This window comes from Centrocercus urophasianus, unplaced genomic scaffold (genome assembly GCF_019232065.1).
Source record: "Centrocercus urophasianus isolate 14NV4802_14NV808 unplaced genomic scaffold, USGS_Curo_1.0 seq_73, whole genome shotgun sequence".
NCBI classification, from domain to species: Eukaryota; Metazoa; Chordata; class Aves; order Galliformes; family Phasianidae; genus Centrocercus; species Centrocercus urophasianus.
In genome coordinates this window covers 9,876,888-9,895,098 of record NW_024885344.1, presented here as the reverse complement: position 1 = coordinate 9,895,098, position 18,211 = coordinate 9,876,888, and the positions used below count along the sequence as shown (strand labels likewise).

The following is an 18,211-nucleotide window of genomic DNA, read 5'->3' as shown; positions in this document are numbered from 1 at the left end:
GATGCCTGGAGAGTGAAATTCACTTTGCTTAAGGAAATGTTAACAGTGGTTAAAACGTTAAAATCATCCTTGCCAAAAAAAAAAAAAAACCCTTTTAGTTTCAAATCAAATAGTCATATTCATAAACCCATACAGAATTATTTTGCCTTTAAAAAAGGAGTAAAAATGAATAAAATCTAGACATTTAAAGCACAAAGTGTTTTGAAATACTTCGTTTTGGAGTTTGACAAAAGACAAATAATTTAGCTACTCAAAGGAATTCTGTTGGATTGCCATTTTACCCACACAGATGTCTTTGGATGATTCTGAAATACTTTTTCCCAGCAAACCAGTGACATTAATCTTGCACACAGTACCAATTCCAACAACAGGTGAAGAAATAAAAGCACCCGAAACTTCAAAGAAGTGGGATAAGTTTTTTCAGAAGTGTTCAGTGCCGGGGTAATGAGAATTTTATCATTAACTTCCCTGGAAACAGGATTAGGTCTAATACAAACACTTCTGGGTATCTCTAGCAGTGAGTAATGAAAGAAGAAGGAATACAAGATGATGTACAACCTGCAGGTAGAAAAAGTGAATACCTAACAGAGTATTTTCCAGTATTTCCCATACAGCACCTGTCAGTGTATAATCTAAATTAATGACACTGCAGTCTCAAACCATTTGGTTCATTTTGTGCTCTTATCAGGAGCACAGAGAAGACTGTTGGAGTAGACTGAAGCATATGTACGACCTGCACATCTTAGGATAATAAAGATATTAAAACTTGTTACACCTCTGCTATTTTTTTCCCAACGAAACTTCCACAACAGAACTGCACAGGGAATAGTTAGAAACTCCCCACTACAAAGACACTCTTCTATGCCAGACCATATCTGATCTCTGGCCCTTCTCGAACCTGCTACACCCTCACTTTCATTTCTGTAATAAAATTAACAGTGGATCTGAAGTGCTGGAATTCGAAGTTCAGCTTACCAACTAGATCATTTATGCTAAATAACATTTTCCAGATCATTTCAAACTTCCTATATTCTGTTACTTTGCTGATGGGGAACCTTCTCATCAAGCTGTAACCAAGACGTGTTCTAAAAGCACAGCTAAGTTACTGGTACAATAATAAATTTCATTTTCAAATGGCTCTGCAGATATCAGTCCCCAGTCCTGTTTACAGCAAGTGGTAAAGAGCCTACCAACTGTGGGGCAGGCTGAAAATTCACTGGGGTTTGGATCAGTCACTGTATGCAGGATTCTGGGCCAAGTTTTGTCCTCAAATCAAACCAATTAGAGACTGACACATTCAAATAGTCAGATGTGGTATGTTTTTCCATCTCAACCCAATTCATTTGGGAGGAAAATTGCTTAAAATTTCAGCTGAAGCTTAGGAAACAAAAAGTTTTAAACAAAATGCTGAATTGCATCTCTTTCTGTGTTACCTTGAATGCAGCTAGGCAGTGAAGGCTAAGTAACACCAGCACCAGCACCAGGAAGACAGTGGCCAAGTTCCTCACATCCCAGACAGACTCGACCAGAGGGATACTGCCGACTTGCCAGTCATAGCACAGAGTAATGGGTGCCAGCAGAAGCCACGCGTTGAAGGCCAGGAGGTAAGAGTAAGTCAGAAACCTGCAAAAGAAAAAAAAGGTAATGTAATACAAGGGATGACCACCAAAGCCACGAAATATTTTCCTTATACCAAAAACAGAGCTGAATTCATGCTGATCGAGACTTTGATATTTACTACTTACTAGAAGGAAGCAAATAAAATAGCTATGCACACACAGGTAACACCATATCTCTCTGATAATAACGACATGCTAACATAGCTGGGAGGAACTTCAACAGATGATTAAGGTCAATACTGGATATTCAGCCAATCCCATGTGAGCTTAGTAAGGTGGGGAACAGCCATAGAAGTGAGAAGTAGAGAGTCTTTTAAATTGTTGTAATTTTTGTTAATTGATATTCCCAATACAGAGAAAACTAACAGAGAATGGAAATAAGGAACAACACTACCCTGTGGCAAGTAAGCAGGACCTTCAGAAGTCTGAACAAGAAGAGCATGCATGCAATCAGGTTAAAGAAAAAAATTAGAAAACAAAAGATAAAGCGTCCCCTCTCTCCAGCCTTCTGCTTGGCCACTACTTGCCCCAAAAAGTGTCTCCCTCAAACCGCATCTCCAGAATTTCAACTACATACGTACGCAAAAGGCTGGAGCTTATTCCCTTAATCACAAAGTCTAGCAAGCAGAACTGCAAGAGCCTTCCTTAGTATGCAAATGAAAAAGTTCACATTGTGCAAAGCACAAAAAATAAAAAAAATAATTTAAAAAAAAAGGAAATACTGAAAAGAAATTAATGAACAAACAAATAAATAAACAAATAGATCCTGCATGGGATTTCTTCCATCTGAGCCTGCTTCGGCTGTTGTTATCACACCCAGTTGCCATGGTACCTTAGCAGGTTTATTAAAATGATAACAAAAGATCCCCAAGAGATGTAGAGCCATGCAAACCGAACTGCTTCATTTGCCACTTACAAGGCCGCTTCTTTGGGGTCAAAATGCAGCCTTTCCAAAGGCACTATACTGTATTTGCTGCAGAAGGGGTAAGATATGGAAGCAGAATGTGACTTCAGGGAATTGGGATGGAATTTCTCAGGTGGGTGCTGGGCCATGGTATGGGGATGGAACATGCCTACATTTCTGCAGAAGAATTTTCCAACAGTTAGGATACCACTTTCCCTTCTCATCTAAGAAATGAATATACCCAGCAGCACAGCAACCCAAAAGCAACAAGGTTTCAATAGCTGAAATAAAGTGTAATTGTAAAAAGTGGAAAATGCTCATGCCCATTTCCACCCAGATCTTTCTAAGTTCACAGTTCTGATGGAAAATGACATATTCCTACATTTTTAAAGGTTTTCAACAGCTCAGCACACTTCTCTTCCATTCCTTCATTTTCCTCCCCAAGGTAATAAACAAGGAAAAAAGCGAGACAAAATTCATTTTCTCTCTTAGCAGAACTAGCGATTAAAAGGACGGTTTCTATTTAAGAAAGCATTCCTCAAAAAAGCAATGTAATTCTACTCAAACTCTTCTTTAAATTTTGACTGTTCGCTATTTCTAAAGAAACAAATATGTCCTTTCACTTATTTATTTCTTTTTAAGTCCCCGAACCAATCCTTTCTGGTCTGCATTACTGAGAAACCCAGCAACTCAGAACCTGACGTAACTTAATCACACTTTGGTGCTCTCAGAGAAGTTATACATGGTGTGCCCAAACCTCTGCTTGGCTGGAAAATCCAGCAGGATTCTGCATCAACCTTAAGAAAACAGTCCAGAAAAGGCTGCCAACATCTATTTACAGCTACTTAAAAGCCAAACTAAGATCCAGTGCATATCCATGTACATCAATCTGAATAATGTCACGGCATATAATATTTTTACAAGTGTGTATTTTAGGATTTTCAGAAGCTCTGAGTTAGGTTTCTATTTGATGCCTATGCAGAGGCAAGTTTTTGGAGCACGTTCCTTTCATGCTCTGCATGTTAGCACTTTTCAGTAATCACGATGATGGCCATGCAACTTGTTTAACAAGTCACAATACACACCAGAAATCTTCTCTTGCTTTCTCAGACCATGTTTCCATACAGTGAGGTGGACTGAACACTGGCTGAATGGCCAGATCATCAGGGTAGAGTTCAGTGGTGCAAAGTCTTGTTGTGGCCCAATAACAAGCAGAGTGCCTCAGGGGTCAATACTGGGCTCAGTCCCATTTAAATTCTTCAGTAGCTGTCTGGATAGTAGGGTAGAGTGCACTCTCAGTAAATCTGCTGATGACACAAAACCGGAGGGAATGTCAGACTCACCCAAAAGCCACACAGCCATCCAGAGGGACCCTGAGAGTCTGGAGAGGTGGGATGACAAAAAACCTCATGAAGTTCAGCAAGAAATGCTGAGTCCTGCACGTGGGGAGGAACAGCCCCAGGCACTAGGACATGCTGGGTGCAACCCAGATGGAAAACAGCTCTGCAGAGAAGATCTGGGGATTCAACACCAAGTTGAACAAGAACTAGCAATGTGCTTCTGCTGCTCAGAAGGCTAATGGTATTCTTGGTTGCATTAGGCAAAGTACCACCAGCAGGTCAAGAGGTGTTCCTTCTACTCAACAGCTGTGAGGCCACTTCTGGAGTACTGAGTTTGGTTATGGGTGTTCCAGTGTAAGAGAGAAGTGGACAAACTGGAAAGAGTCCAGTGGAGGGCCATGAGGATTACAAAGGGCATGGAGCACCTCTGCCATGATGGGAGCTTAAGAGCTGGGACTGTTCAACCTGGAGGACAGGAGGCCCAGGAGGATCTCATCAGTGTCTATAAAGATTTGAAGGCTGAGTGCAAAAAGGACCAAGCCACGTTGTTTTCAGTAGTGCCCAGTACCAGGACAAGAGGCAGCGAGCACAAACTGGAACACTGGAGGTTCCTCCCAAATAGCAGGCAGCATTTCTGTGTTGTGTGAGTGATGGAGCACTGGTGCAGGTTGAGAGAAATTGTGGAGTCTCTTCCCTGGAGATCTCCAAAGGTCACCTGGACATGAATGAGCCTAGGCAACCTGTTCCTTCTTGTCTAAGGAGGAGTCTCGGACCATATAACCTCCAGAGGTCCCTTCCCATCTCAGCCATTCTGTGATTCCAGGCAGGAAGAAGTGAGAAGGTATTTTGGACCCTTGCAAATTACAGCATTTCACATAAAGGCAGACCTCTCATTTTTCTGCATCTTCACTGATTAGACAGGAGCTGATAAATTGTTATGCAGCACAGAAGAAATAAACAGTTTTGCTGCCACAGCAAATCAAGTCATTTAGCAGATTTTAAAAGGAATTCAGGATAGCCAGATCAGTGAGTGTTAAAGCATTTCTGATGGTCAAATTGCCATGGGAGATGAGAAGAAGACTCCAGGACAAGCATTGACCAGCGTAGGTTTGTAACCAAATCTCTTTCCTGTGCCTGCAGTATTTTCATCCTCCTCAGAAGCCATGTGCACAGCTCACAGCTAGAGGTAGCTCCCAAAGGAGATGGACAACTGCCCTATTCCATTACAGCAATAATTAGCATCTTAAATGCACTCTGCCAACAGCAGTGAACTATTTTAAAGCCTGTGACAGTCATTACTGTCTACACACAGCCAACTGGTTCTCATCTCCAGACATTCTAGTGAGAACCCTTGGCTAGCTCTCTTGACTGCCAAGCCTCAACGCTCTCTCTGAACTTCTATGTGCCAAAAGCAGACATGGAAAGCAAGTCCCAAGAGGCTGCTGAGCGACTTTAGCATGACTTCTTAAGCTGCAAGAAAGCCTCGAGTATAAAAGTCTGGATATGCTTTCAGCTTTGGTAACCCATCCTTGAACGTGATTGATGGCTGTAGAAAACAAAGCTGTAGAAACGATCGCTATTCTAGGTACTAGAAATAGAAAAATAACAGGATGCTAATAATAGATACTGACAATTCTGTGCTGCTTTTACTTATGGATCTCTAAAGCACATGGTATTTTTCTACCTCCACTTGTCTCTCCTCTCACAAAGCTAACTAGGGAGAAATCTAAATGCAGGAGAAATGTTTGAAGAACATTCTCTCCAAAGCTGAAACTGCAAGGAGAGGGTCTGCAAATTTTGAAGACTTGAAGATTCATGGGATGATTTCAGAAGCTAATTATGTTTCTGCAACCTACCTGCGAATGGTAACAGAAGTATTTTCTTTTAATTAGTTGACTAAGTGAATTATCTTTTAAATTAATGATCTTCTCTATATTGCTTTTCATATCTCCCAGAATTCCAGTGGAGAAAATCCCTGCTATAACATCTACCTATCTATCAGCTAATCCCAGACAAGACAGAGTATTACCAGTGATTGGTAGAATCTGACTCTTAATTGTCAACCAGTTTTCCCCCAGGCTGGCTAACAGCATTTGCATTACAGCAGAGTCATTTCTTATTTGCAAATTGAACACAAAAATCCAAGTTTCAGCAGGCATTCTTTTCCTTCCAGAATCTCTGGCATATACAGAAAACCACAACTTCTCCTGTAGGTAGCAGGTGTTGTCATGGCAATCCAGTGTGTTTAGCTTTAATTTTTTTATTTTAAACGTACTGTTGCATATTTTATTTAACATAAATACAGGATGACTCGTATCGAGAACCTGTAGCAGAAAACCACCATCTCAACTGATTGCTATTGCTGCAAAATGAAATTAACAGTGCTACTTAAAGCCATAAATAAGATAAGATAAAAATAGTTGAGGTACTGTCTGTTACCCTTTGCTGTAACAGAGACTAACAAGCTTGGAAAAGCTCTAGTTTCAGCTCTGTCAAACTGGGAGACTAGTTAAATACACAAAGAGATTTATAGAAATCTGTGAGGAGCTTCATCTGCTATTTGATTTTGGAACGTTTTAAGCTTTTTTCCCCTCAGTTCCCAGGGTCTGATCTATAGATTTCCTTGCAAATCTGTGCTACATGATGACTGATCACAAGATGCAGACCATTCCCTGTCAAGGCTGCATGAGAGTGCAGATGCCAGTGACACTGTTTGCTGCAGGTGCATACAGTGGTGCAACCTACCGCCTTGCCCATTCTGGGACAAGACATCATATTCCTGATGAGTAGCAGGGGTCCTCCTTACTCCCAAAGGCCCAGCAGGGTATACACTCACAAACGGAAGTTTTCACTGCACTGGTAATTTTAGCAAGGCAAAGGCAAGAGAAAATATTCTCTCAGTTGGGAACAAGAGGGACCTATCTAGAAAACAGGTGAAGAAATGCACTAAACTGGTATCTGGGAAAATGATGAGTTGTATGAAGAAGAGAGGATCTCAAACAAAAGCAGGAAGAAGATGCCTGATGTTGTTAATGATATTCTTCTAAAGAAGGCCTGTGCACTGCCAGGTGCTCAGAGAAGTTTCAGCTCAAGTAAGGGTGAGAAGAATGCCTTTATTAGGGAAAAGAGCTTCTCACTTGCATTAACAGCCGAACTGACTTCCAGGCTCTCTTCATTCTCTACAGAGCCCTAAAGCAAACGTACTTGATGAGCCACTTCACATTAATGTCCTCCTAGGACACATGGCTGCAATTATAAGCAGGTGGTATCATTCAGGAGTATTGTCTTAAAATTGTATGTATTTGCACTTCCCCTAGGGAGCTGCCAGTCCAATCACACTTTCCCACATGAGTTTATTTTCCTCATCTGTACATTGTTAGCCTAAACATTTTCTTTGCATAGCCTCAGAAGAAAAATATCACACTGTGCCTATCCAGCACATCCTGTGACAGTGGAGTAAGACTACATAAACAACAGACAGACCAATTCCAATCTGACATCCAAATCCAAGCATCAGCTAGACAGAAAATACTGCTAACTGGGAAAACTGCCCGTGCATCCTCCTTTATCAAAACTCTCACATCTAGGGGAAAAGAGCTGCCAATCAGGAGAGGATGGGAGCAGAAAAGTACTGACAGACTGCTGCAGCCTGATGAACAACAAGGTAACTTCTCTGGAAGGTGGGGCAGTATGCAGCAGGGGCACATGGGGAAAGGCAGATTGTATTGTTCCCAAAAGCTTCACTGCCTGAAGAGCTCTGATCCAGTCTCAGGTTCTTTCAAACTCTTTGGCTGAATCTGAAAAACGTTAAAATTCTTCAAAAAGAAAGACTTTCAAAGAGCTTGCACATATCCCTTAGAACCTGAGCCTGCTGTGAGAGTCGGAGTATTGGAAAACCTGGGACAGATCTCATGATCTCACTCTATTTTTCCTCTCCAAGAACAAAACATGTTTTACCTACACGAGTTGATGGCCTCTGCTTCAGCTGCACTCCCTTCTTTCCAAACACCTGCTTCCAGTAAGGAGGGGATTGTGGTGGAACTGAAGCATCAGGGAGTGCCATGGCCCACTATGATGCCTCTCCAGCTGACTTTCAGAGCAGCACTATCTACACCTGGGCTTGTTCCTTAAATCAAGAAAACTAAGAGAAATGATTAAATCTTTCACATGGCTCTGAGAAGGCAGGTTCCTCTTGGAGTTTAATGCTACTGTAGGTTGTCATTTGCTTTGTAACATCATCTTCTAGATAGACGTCAACTTCTAGCTGTAGGTGCCTATGTCCAATGCAGGGGAGTTGGACTAAATGGCCTTAAAAGATCCCCTAGAACTCAAACATTTTTGTGGTTCAATTCTATGATTCTCTTCTTTGTTTAGCTGCAGGCCCTGAATTCTGGGTGCCTATCAATACTGCATGTATTATGCTGAAGATGTCAAGTACCTTTGGGCACACAGAAAAAAGCCGACAAAACAGGCAGACCTTTTCCACTCAGGAAGCATGTGAAAACCTGGCTAATTAAAGGCTGATACATTGCAGGGGTCTGTTTTAATGCCAGCTCCTAGCCCGAGGTTAGTGCAAATTGCATACCAGAGGAGTTGCTACACTTTATTGCCTCGGCAGAGTGGCCGGCACCGGGACCTACATCCCCAGCACAGGTCTGCCGCACACCTCTCTGTAGTTCATTCCTGTGGATGTTACAGCTGTGATGATTACACACCTTGCTCAGAAAACAGTCACAGGCCTGTATGTAAAGGTGTATGTGCCAGTTTTTATGTATTCCTTCAGCTTTCTATGGGACTGAATTCTCATTTATCTGTTTGAAATACCAAAGAAATGCATAAAGCTAGCTTAAAGAGTTCAACCACAGGACAATGCTATCTCAAGGCAGAAATGCATTAACTATTTAATGCAACAACACAAACAAGTCTACTTTATGACCACAGTGAGCAGCCAAGGAACATCACAAGGCAAATGCCACAAGCTGTTAATATAACTTGAGCTATCTCCCAGAGATATAGTTTGAAAGAAACACATTTACTTAGTCTGAAATTACTAGCAAGATTCAGTATTTCCCACACCTTAAGACATGCTGTACAATGGACGTTCTTCCTTGTCTTACCATGGTGTTAGTAACACAATCTGTTTATTCAAAGGCCTCCTTCTTCTTTCCTCCTCAAGAATAGCAAAATAAAGAGACGTGCTAAATGTCTGAAGCATGACAGCTCACCACTCAGTGCCCTGCTAACACTCTAATTGCACTCCAGTACACTGTTTGCACAAAGCTGGGTAGCTCTCCAAGCCTTTCTAATTGCATTCTTTTTCAACTTACATCTAATTCAAGCAAGAATGGTGGAAGAGATGTATGGAATTGTTTTCTTTATTCAATGGCTTTCCCATAGCAGATTCTGGGATGGCAAGTCACAGTGAATGAAAGTCTGTGTTCTTTAGATTAGGTCACTTGAGAAGCTACTTCCCTTCTGTAGCAAACAACAGATTGTGTGGACAGGCTGTAATGGCAGCACTTAGGAGTAACAGGATTCCTAACACCTTCATTTCTACTTCAGCTGAGAGAGGGAGTGATGGACAGATTTTTCTTCATATCACCTTTGCCAAGCAACATACTGGAGGACAGAGAATGCAGCTTTCATTTATCTCAGTATTTGTCAGTATTACAAAATCCAGTACCTTGCAGCAATGGAAGCATTCATATTTTGACTTTCAAAGCACTTATTTGAATCCCCATTGATATGTAATTGTAATGATGGTAATCTAGTGAACATACTGAACAGGTTTTTTTTAAGACTGAAAGCTGTCACTATTTCACACTGTTTCTTCTTCCAAAGGTTGAATCAGTTCTCTGTTCTCTACACTGTTCAAGACTGGAGATAGGTTATCCAGAATATATGGTCATTTTCCAGGGCCAAACTGGACTGCAACAAAGGTCTGCTAAAAATAGGATCCTCTCACCAATAGTGACCAAAAATTAATGCCCAGCAAAAAAACATACAAAAAAAGCACAAGGAGATACTTTTTCCCAATTTCTAGATACCAAGATGTCCCCAGGTTAGATGAGGTTTTTGCATATTTAATAGCCTGCTTGTCTGTTTTGTATGTGGTTGTATTTTTGTTTTTCCTTAAGACTTGGTGAATCTCTCTTTGAGCCCACATAAGCATTCAGCACACTTACTATGTTCTGTGGAAACATCTCCCCAACTCAATTACCTGTTGCAAACCACCTCCTTGGCCTATTTTGAACCGGTTCTCTTCTCCTCTCTATTTCATATACAGTATTTTCTTCATGCTCACCTACTCTGTACATTCACAGACATAGAATCATAGAATCACATGGTTATTTGAGTTGGAAGGGACCTTAAAGGCCACCTAGTATACCACCCTGCAGTGAACAGGGACACCCACAGGTGGATCAGGTTGCTCAGAGCCCCATCCAGCCTGGCCTTGGGTGTCTGCAGAGTTGGGGCATCCACCACCTCTCTGGGCAACCTGCAAAAACTGGGCAACCTGGGCAACTGTAAAAACTTCTTCCTCATATCCAGTCTAAATCTCCCCTCTTCTAGCTTGAAACCATTTCCCCTTGTTCTGTCACCACAGACTCTGCTAAAGAGTCTGTCCCCTTCTTTCTTATAGACCCCTTTAGATACTGAAAGGCCACTCTTAGCTCTCCCTGGAGCCTTCTCTTATCTAGGTTGAACAGCCTCAACTCTCTCAGCCTGTCCTTGAGGGAGGGTGTTCCATCCCTGGGATCACTTTTGTGGCCCTCCTCTGGATGTGCTCCAGCAAGTCCATATCTCTCTTGCAATGAGGACTCCACACCTGCACTCAGTACTCCAGGTGAGGTCTCAGAGTACTCTACTCTACTGCTGAGTAGAAGGGCAGGATCACCTCCCCTGCTCTGCTGGCCCTTCTTTGGATGCAGCCTGAGATATGGTTGCCCTTCCTCACACCCTCAGTCATGTAATTGATATTACAAGCACTGTAACAGCTGGCAAAATCTGACCTCATTAGCCAATGGTTTTTCAAACTCAACCATAGCTTATGCCCAGCCCTAATCTTTACCACCCTCCAATAACCCTTGGCAACCTTGGGACAAATCCACCTGCACAGCAAAATAGCTGACACAGAAGCCTTGCAAGAGTTAACAGTCCTCCTTTGGGTTTATCTTATGTCAGGCAAGACCTCAACTCCATATCCAATTTCATGCATTTCACAATGACTGCCACATATTTCTAAACTACTGGTTTGTTTTTTTCCCATTTTTTAATCCATTTGTTGATATCAGCCTTCCTCCTAGCTCCACAGATTTGGCAAAGTCTTAAAATAACTAACCTGCTGAATACCATAACATTTACCCTGGCAAGGCATGCACAGTAACCACATTTCCAGCTCAGAGCAAATAAAGACTTTTGCTTTCAAATAGAAACTAATGACTGATTTAAAACCTCACGTAAGCTTCTCACACCAACTTCTCATAACCTACTGCTTCAGGTGTCCACAACAGGAGCATGAACTGCTCAGCAGCTCCTCCAACTCTGGACCATAACAAAAATCTCTCCTATGTGACAGGACATCCACCAGCTGGCCAGATGACCACGCATACCAACAGCTACCTGGATCCTGAGTATTCACTCACTCTGACTGGTCTTGAAAGCCCCTTGTAAAGCTTCCACCTGCTTTACAAAAAATTTGCCACCCTCGCTGTCCAGAAACATATTCTATAGTTCCATCCAGACTTTAGGGGTTGGTAGTATTTCAGCAGAGAAAATTAGAAAGCCACAGAACAGCTGCCAGATGGGCTTGCAAAAGGAATGAGTTTTCTGCGTGGAAAGCATAGGCCTCTGAGTAAGTTGGCTAAAATGAGAGGTAGCATCAACCTCAGCAGACTTGGAAGATCCAGGCTAACTGTGAGGTTTTAAAATCCCTTCAGAGAAACAGTTATAGTCTTCCCTTGGAAGAGCTTCTGTCATGACTTTTCATGATGTGTGGAGCAGACAGGTGTTGCTGGACTGCACGTGAGGCCAGGGAGGAGCTCAGCCAGCAGCCTTCTCGTAGTCCTTCAAGAGGCTGTCAAAAAAATCCACAGCACAGGTGGCAAAAATAGGCACTGTTTTATACCCCCAGAAGTTTAGCTTTGGGATTTAAAAACCTTCCCCTGTCATTATAAGATGAAAAGAGACAAACACATAAAAGACATCTGCAGCACAAAATAAGTAATTGGAGTCAGCCCAGGATCACTTAGGACGTTATGACTACCACCCTAGCAGAAACATATCAAAAAGGGACAACACCAAATCCTTCATGCTGTGCTGCACAGTCTGGTATTCATGACCCTGCCAGAAATATTGTGAACAGATCAGAGCTTTCCAAATCAGACAGTGTTCCTCCTGGAAGCACTTTTAGCCTTGATGGTAATAGGAGCTGTTGTCACATTATCATAAAGGTCTCCCAAATGAGATCCAGCCTGACTCTGCAGCAGATGTTGAATAAGATCTTGATCTTAACTGGTGGCTCAGCTGAAATTCTGCTGCTGGAATTAAGAGCCACTGAGATCAGAAAATGACACTGGAGGACCACTCCCATTTCATGTGGGACATCAGGAATTTCCTCCAGAAGCCTCCAAAGCATCTTTCCCCTGTTTAGTAGCAAACCAGAACAATCAGTTATGCAGGTGGTCCTGCCTTAAGAGGAAGTCAACTTCCTACTACCTTCTTGGAGCACTGGTCTGGCTAGTTCTGGAAGGAAGAGCCATATCACAGCAGCCACTTCCCTGATGGTCAGGTCCAGCAGAACCAGAGGGATGCTGCACCTTAAACTAACAATACATCAGGTCCCAGGCAAGGAAAAGGTCATTTTTGCCTTTAAGTATATGTGTAAGTATAATAATTAAGTATAATATTTATGTTTAAATATTTATGTATCATTTGAAAAACAGAAATAAAATAACAGAAGTTTGTTAAGGCATGTTTTTAATACCCACAGCAGCCCATCCTGTGCTGAAGCTAAAAATGTGCACTAGAAAGTAGTACTCTATGCCAGTAGAATCCTGACTTCCACTTTCACAGTCTTGATCAGCCACTCATATTTCACCAACGGGGGCGGTCATGCCCCTCCATATGAACTTCAGTTGATGCCAAAACGGAACGCTTACACCCCATACCTAGGGAGCAGCCAGTTTGAATGCTGAAGCCTCAGTCACTGGGCTTCCCAGTCCCATGCTCAGACACTTGAATGACATTTTGCACTTTGCATAAAAATAAGCCCAGAGCTTTCAGTAAGAAAGGATGTAACATAATTTAACAGGAACTAGAGCGTGTTTTGGGGTTCTGATTGTTTTCTATTTTAGACAGAGCAATAAGGAGAAGCAATTAAGGCAGCAAAACAAGTCTTCTCATTTACCATCTGTAATATATTTTAGTGCAAAGAAAAAATAATGTCATGACTACAGTTTCGCAAACTTTTGTTTGATTAATTTTGTTGTACCTCGTCAGCAAATAGGGTGAAAATGAAGCTGGATTGTCCTGTTCTGAAAACATTGGCATGGATCCTCCCATTATCCAGAGACGGAAATACAAAATGAGAATCACCTTCAAAGAAGAACATCTAGGTTAGTAATGTGCTGCTAAATATTTGTTTTGATAGTTCTCTTGGCTCTATGCTGTACTTAGAAGACAGTCAGCTCAGCTGTTGAGGCAAAATTCAATTTTCTCATCCTGTGCAGGTGGCAAAATTCAGCTCTGAGTTATGTTCACCTTCCTGAGCATCTGAGGCTGCTAGGCAGGGGAAGAGTTGTCCAGGCCCTGCATGACTGAGGGGCAAAATGTTTCTGTCTAAGACAGTCGAGCCCACTCTGGCTTCCCAGTCCAGTGCAATCCCCAGCTCTATTGCCCCCCACTTCCAGCCCAGCAGCCACCGCATCCATGCACACCGCAGGCTGCTGTAGTGCAGAGCCTAGCAGCACAAAGACTTGTAGAGTAAGGGAAGAGCTCTAATCTTCTGGGCATCAGCTAGAGGGCTATGAATATGCATATGTTGAATGTGGCAGCTCTCAGCATATTGCCTGGTCCTCCACGCCCCTGCTCACATGCGCATTACTTAGAGGAATCAGCTTATCACAGCTTCCCACAAGAAAGGCAGAATTTCAAAGGACAAATTCATCACCTTGTTGTGGCTCAGTCTTAGTGGAGGTTAGCCACTGACCTCTAACTAAATACAGAGGAGAATACAGGACTCATATCTTAAAAGCTATTATTATTCACTCATGCTGACACCGGTCTAAGGACAAACTGCACCTATGTTTTTCATGCTGTGTAATCCTAATCTTTGGAAGGACTTCTGTGGTTTGGCATTTCACCACCTCTCTGGGAGCCACTTGTCACTGCAGGACAGGCAGGGGGATTTGGCTCCTCAAGAAGCACAAGGAATTGTACACCCAGCGGATCCACATGGTGGTGATGGGTTTCTCCCCAGCAACATGTCAAGTGCTGCTTGGAGCACACCAAGAACAAGGTATTTGCAGACAGAGCTGTTCTGGCGACCAATCAAGCCCTGCTATGAAACTAAAAGCATGCCATAAAAGTCATGACTTTCCCTTCAGCCCAGCACCACCAATTCCTCCGTAGTTAGGGCAGGAAAGGTTTACAGATGATCATGTAATTGTAATGACAACCACTACAAATTAAAAGAAAATCTGAACCAAAAACACAATAATAGTTTTGTTTGTGCCCAGCTGAAGTTTTCTAGACCATTTTCCAACACTAACTTTACTTAACATCCACCACCTCAGCTTTCTGACTCTTTTGGGACACTACCACACAATGCTCATTCTTGTCACAAACAGAAACACGTGGTCAAGTCCATTCGTACTTACATAGCTTATTACCAAAGCAGCTCTCTTCAAAAAAGGTCTTGCAGTGTACAAGAAATTCTCATTGTTATTTGCAGTCAGGTAGCTGAAATATAAGGAAACAAATAATTTTTAAATACTCTGAAACAGTAACTTATTTTTCAAACTGGAAGAAAGTTATGCTTTATTTTAACCACCCTCAAATACCTTGCTGTAACAAGACCCCTTCTATACTTCAAAGCCCTTTCAAGGATAGAATTACAATTGTAAAACAGAGGTTACTTGAAATAATACATGCTCTAAGACACTGAAGTTTCCCCCACAAATTCTGTGGAGTTTTTTTGCTTTTTGACTTGTTTTCTGTATGTGCATTTGTTTTTAAATCATCAGTTAACTCCTTAATCCCCAGAAAAGCCCACGTTACACTGTGACTGCTGTGCTCAGTCTCCCAAAGGAATGTATCAACACAACAATTCAATTTCAGTCTACAATTAAAATGCAAAACCTCCTTGCTCCCAGCTCCCTGCTCAGTCTCTAGAGATGGGAAAAACTGTCCAGTAGAACTGAACTTAGAATAAGTTTTTGTATTTTAAGGGCATTCTGCACACTTGTTTCATTACTGACAAGTCTACTGACAAGGTGTTATGATAATTAACTGCGCAGAGACAAACACACAGGTGGTTTATTGTTCTAGGAGTGCTCATGAAAACCTTTCTGTTTCTCAATGAATAAAATTAAGCTCTATCTGGAGCCTAAGCTACATATTTATTTTACTGTAGGGTAGAAGCACTTGTCCAATTCCAGGGAGTCTTCTTAATGTAACAAATGGTGCCATCCCTAAGACATTAATTCAATGAGAATTCCATTTCTACAGAACCTGATAGAGTTTTTGTCACTGTAATAAAGCACTGAGAAACAGAAAGAAATACAGAAGAGATACGAATATTTTAAGCAGAGAGGAACTAGAAAACTATTGGAAATCTGACAGATAATTTTAAGAAGTTATAAATAAGAAGTAAACAAAATAAATTCAGAGCCAAAACATTTTTGGGTTCTTCTGCATAACAAATCAGTACCAGGATACTCTATTTAAATGATTTACAGAAATTACAGAATGAATCAACACCTGCACACAAGTTAGTTTTCCAAGCATGACAGCGTCATACATTTTTCCCGCGAACATCCAGCACATAAACTGCATCTTATTTCCTTCCCAAATTCCTCAGCACAATTTATCATCTGACTGCTTCCACCCTTCAAGTCTCAGAGGAAAAAAAAACAAGACTACAGCATTTCCTAATGCTGGTAGGAGTCATTAATATCTGGCTTTTTGTTCAAATATTCTATAGTAGGAAGCTTGCAATCCTGGACACCACGGAAGGATGGAGAAAAAAAACTGCATTACAGACAAAAGCAATAGCGACAAAGCCAGCAAGAAACAGTCAGCATTTAACATCCAGAAGGACATCTGGGTGCCTTCTAGAAAACAACCCATCTTCAGAAAACTTTCCCTAAGTATCATGCCTAAAACTAAACTAAAACCAACCACACATTGCAAAGAAAGTCAAATGACTTTGCATCTTTGGCGACTACTTACTTAGAAATGTTGACATTTAAGCACAGAATCTGACTTAAATGTCAGATGAATCTTCAAGGGCTGAACTCTGCGAAGTGCAAAGTTTTTTGAGCTCCCACTGATTTTAATCAGGCTCCAGTAAGTACAAGTGAGATGAAACTAAGTCTCCAGCTTTCCTTCTCTGTGAAAGGTCAGGCTGGCCTTCAAGTGTTCACCATGGCCCTGCTCCAAAACCCACCACAGCCGAAGGGAATGGCTCTCAGCGACTTTAATAGCATTTGGATCAAATCCTGGTCTTTTGTTCCCCATTGGAACCCTTTACGAAGTGTAACCCCCTTGTGATTTGCAGCAAGAATAGAAGTGTTAGGTTGCATTTTGTTTGTATTTTTTTATAGGTGGAGGGAGGTGAGACTATTAATCACACGGCCTGACTGTTTTCATTATGAAGAACCTGTTTTCACTTGCTTGAAGTTTTAACTAGCTGTAACACTTTGGGCAGAGATTTTCCACTACAAATATTTGCTTTAGGTGGAATTATTCTGAAAAAAGAGCAGCCAGATCAGTTCAGCTTCCTTTTTCTGACACTCCAGTTAGAGACAGAGGAACACCTTTATTGGTGTTAAGAAGTGTGCCAACTTTGTCCTCAAGAAACCGTATCGCCTCACACCAGCGACTTGAAACTGGCAAAGCTGCCATCACCTCTGGGCCACGTGCTCACCGCCCACATCCAGGCAAGCTACAGGGAGCACGCAGACCCCACCACTTTGCACATGCAGGGCAGGGATCTGAGACTTAAGATAACATTTCCCTGTATACTCTTTCATCTTTGGCAGTACAGTGAAGCAATGGTCAACTCTTCATACCTTGGTTCTCACAGAATCACAGAATCGTTTTGAGTTGGAAGGGACCCATAAAGGCCATCTGGTCCAACTCTCCTGCAGTGAACGGGGACACCCACAGCTAGATTAGGATGCTCAGAGCCCCATCCAGCCTGACCTTTTTCTCTGCCTGTAAATAACTAAAATGATGCCTGAAACTCACACCTTCCTAGCAGCAAGTATAACACCACACCACACAAGCTACCAAACAGTTTTAAGGCATGAGTTTATCTACAAGTCAAAGTAAATCTGAAGCACTCCACAGAATTAAAGGCAGATCCTGTGGTAGCTCTGGCCACTGCCAGGATTTCAGATCAGGCCTTCAGAAAATCTTGAGTCTTCTCACCATTTGTGTTTGTGGAGCAATAATGGCAAGAAAAAAGAAAATAAGAAGAAATCTTTACATAGGCACTATCTGCAAATCACCACGCTGCACTGAAGAACAATGAACTGCAACACAGTAGGAAACAGAGTAAAAAAGGAGGAATGGGTGAAGCAAGAGCGTTCAGAGAGTCCAGAACTTTTTTATCTGTCCTCCAAATCTTTTTACTGCTTTGATTATAAAATGTTTCTTTCCATGACAGTCCAACCAAGAAGCAAAAAGTTCATTTTCAGAAAGCTGCCATCCTGAAGTCTACCTGGAAACCATGATAGAAAACACTGCTCAGAGTTTGGTATCCAAGCTGTCTTCCCATTAAATCAACTTGCACAAGCGACATAAACATATGATTTCCCTCAATTAATCAGTGTTCTACAAAATCCATGTGGCTTTCCAGAGCACCTCATCCAATCTTCAGGTTGGATATTAGGAAAAATCTATCCTCCAAAAGAATGCTGCTGATGCATTGGAACAGGCTGCCCATGGAGGTGGTGGACTCATCAACCCTGGAGGTGTCCAAGAAACATGTGGACACAGCACTGAGGAACACAGTTAGTGGGCATGGTGCAGATGTGTTGGCAGTTGGACTAGATGATCTTAGAGGTCTTTTCCAATCTTTATGATTCTGTGGTTCCACAACTATGGAGCTTACTTTTTGG

General features: G+C 41.9%; 1 protein-coding gene across 1 annotated transcript in view; it reads right to left on the bottom strand.

Moving 5' to 3' along the window:
* The window catches only part of TMTC1 (transmembrane O-mannosyltransferase targeting cadherins 1), a 152,084-nt gene that overhangs the window by 77,399 nt on the left and 56,474 nt on the right, over positions 1–18,211 (bottom strand). The window contains exons 6-8 of the mRNA XM_042838013.1: positions 14,744–14,825; positions 13,357–13,460; positions 1,434–1,623 (exon numbers count right to left, since the gene is read on the bottom strand). Of these exons, the coding sequence (XP_042693947.1) occupies positions 1,434–1,623; positions 13,357–13,460; positions 14,744–14,825 (376 nt within the window). The remainder of the gene's footprint in view (positions 1–1,433; positions 1,624–13,356; positions 13,461–14,743; positions 14,826–18,211) is intronic.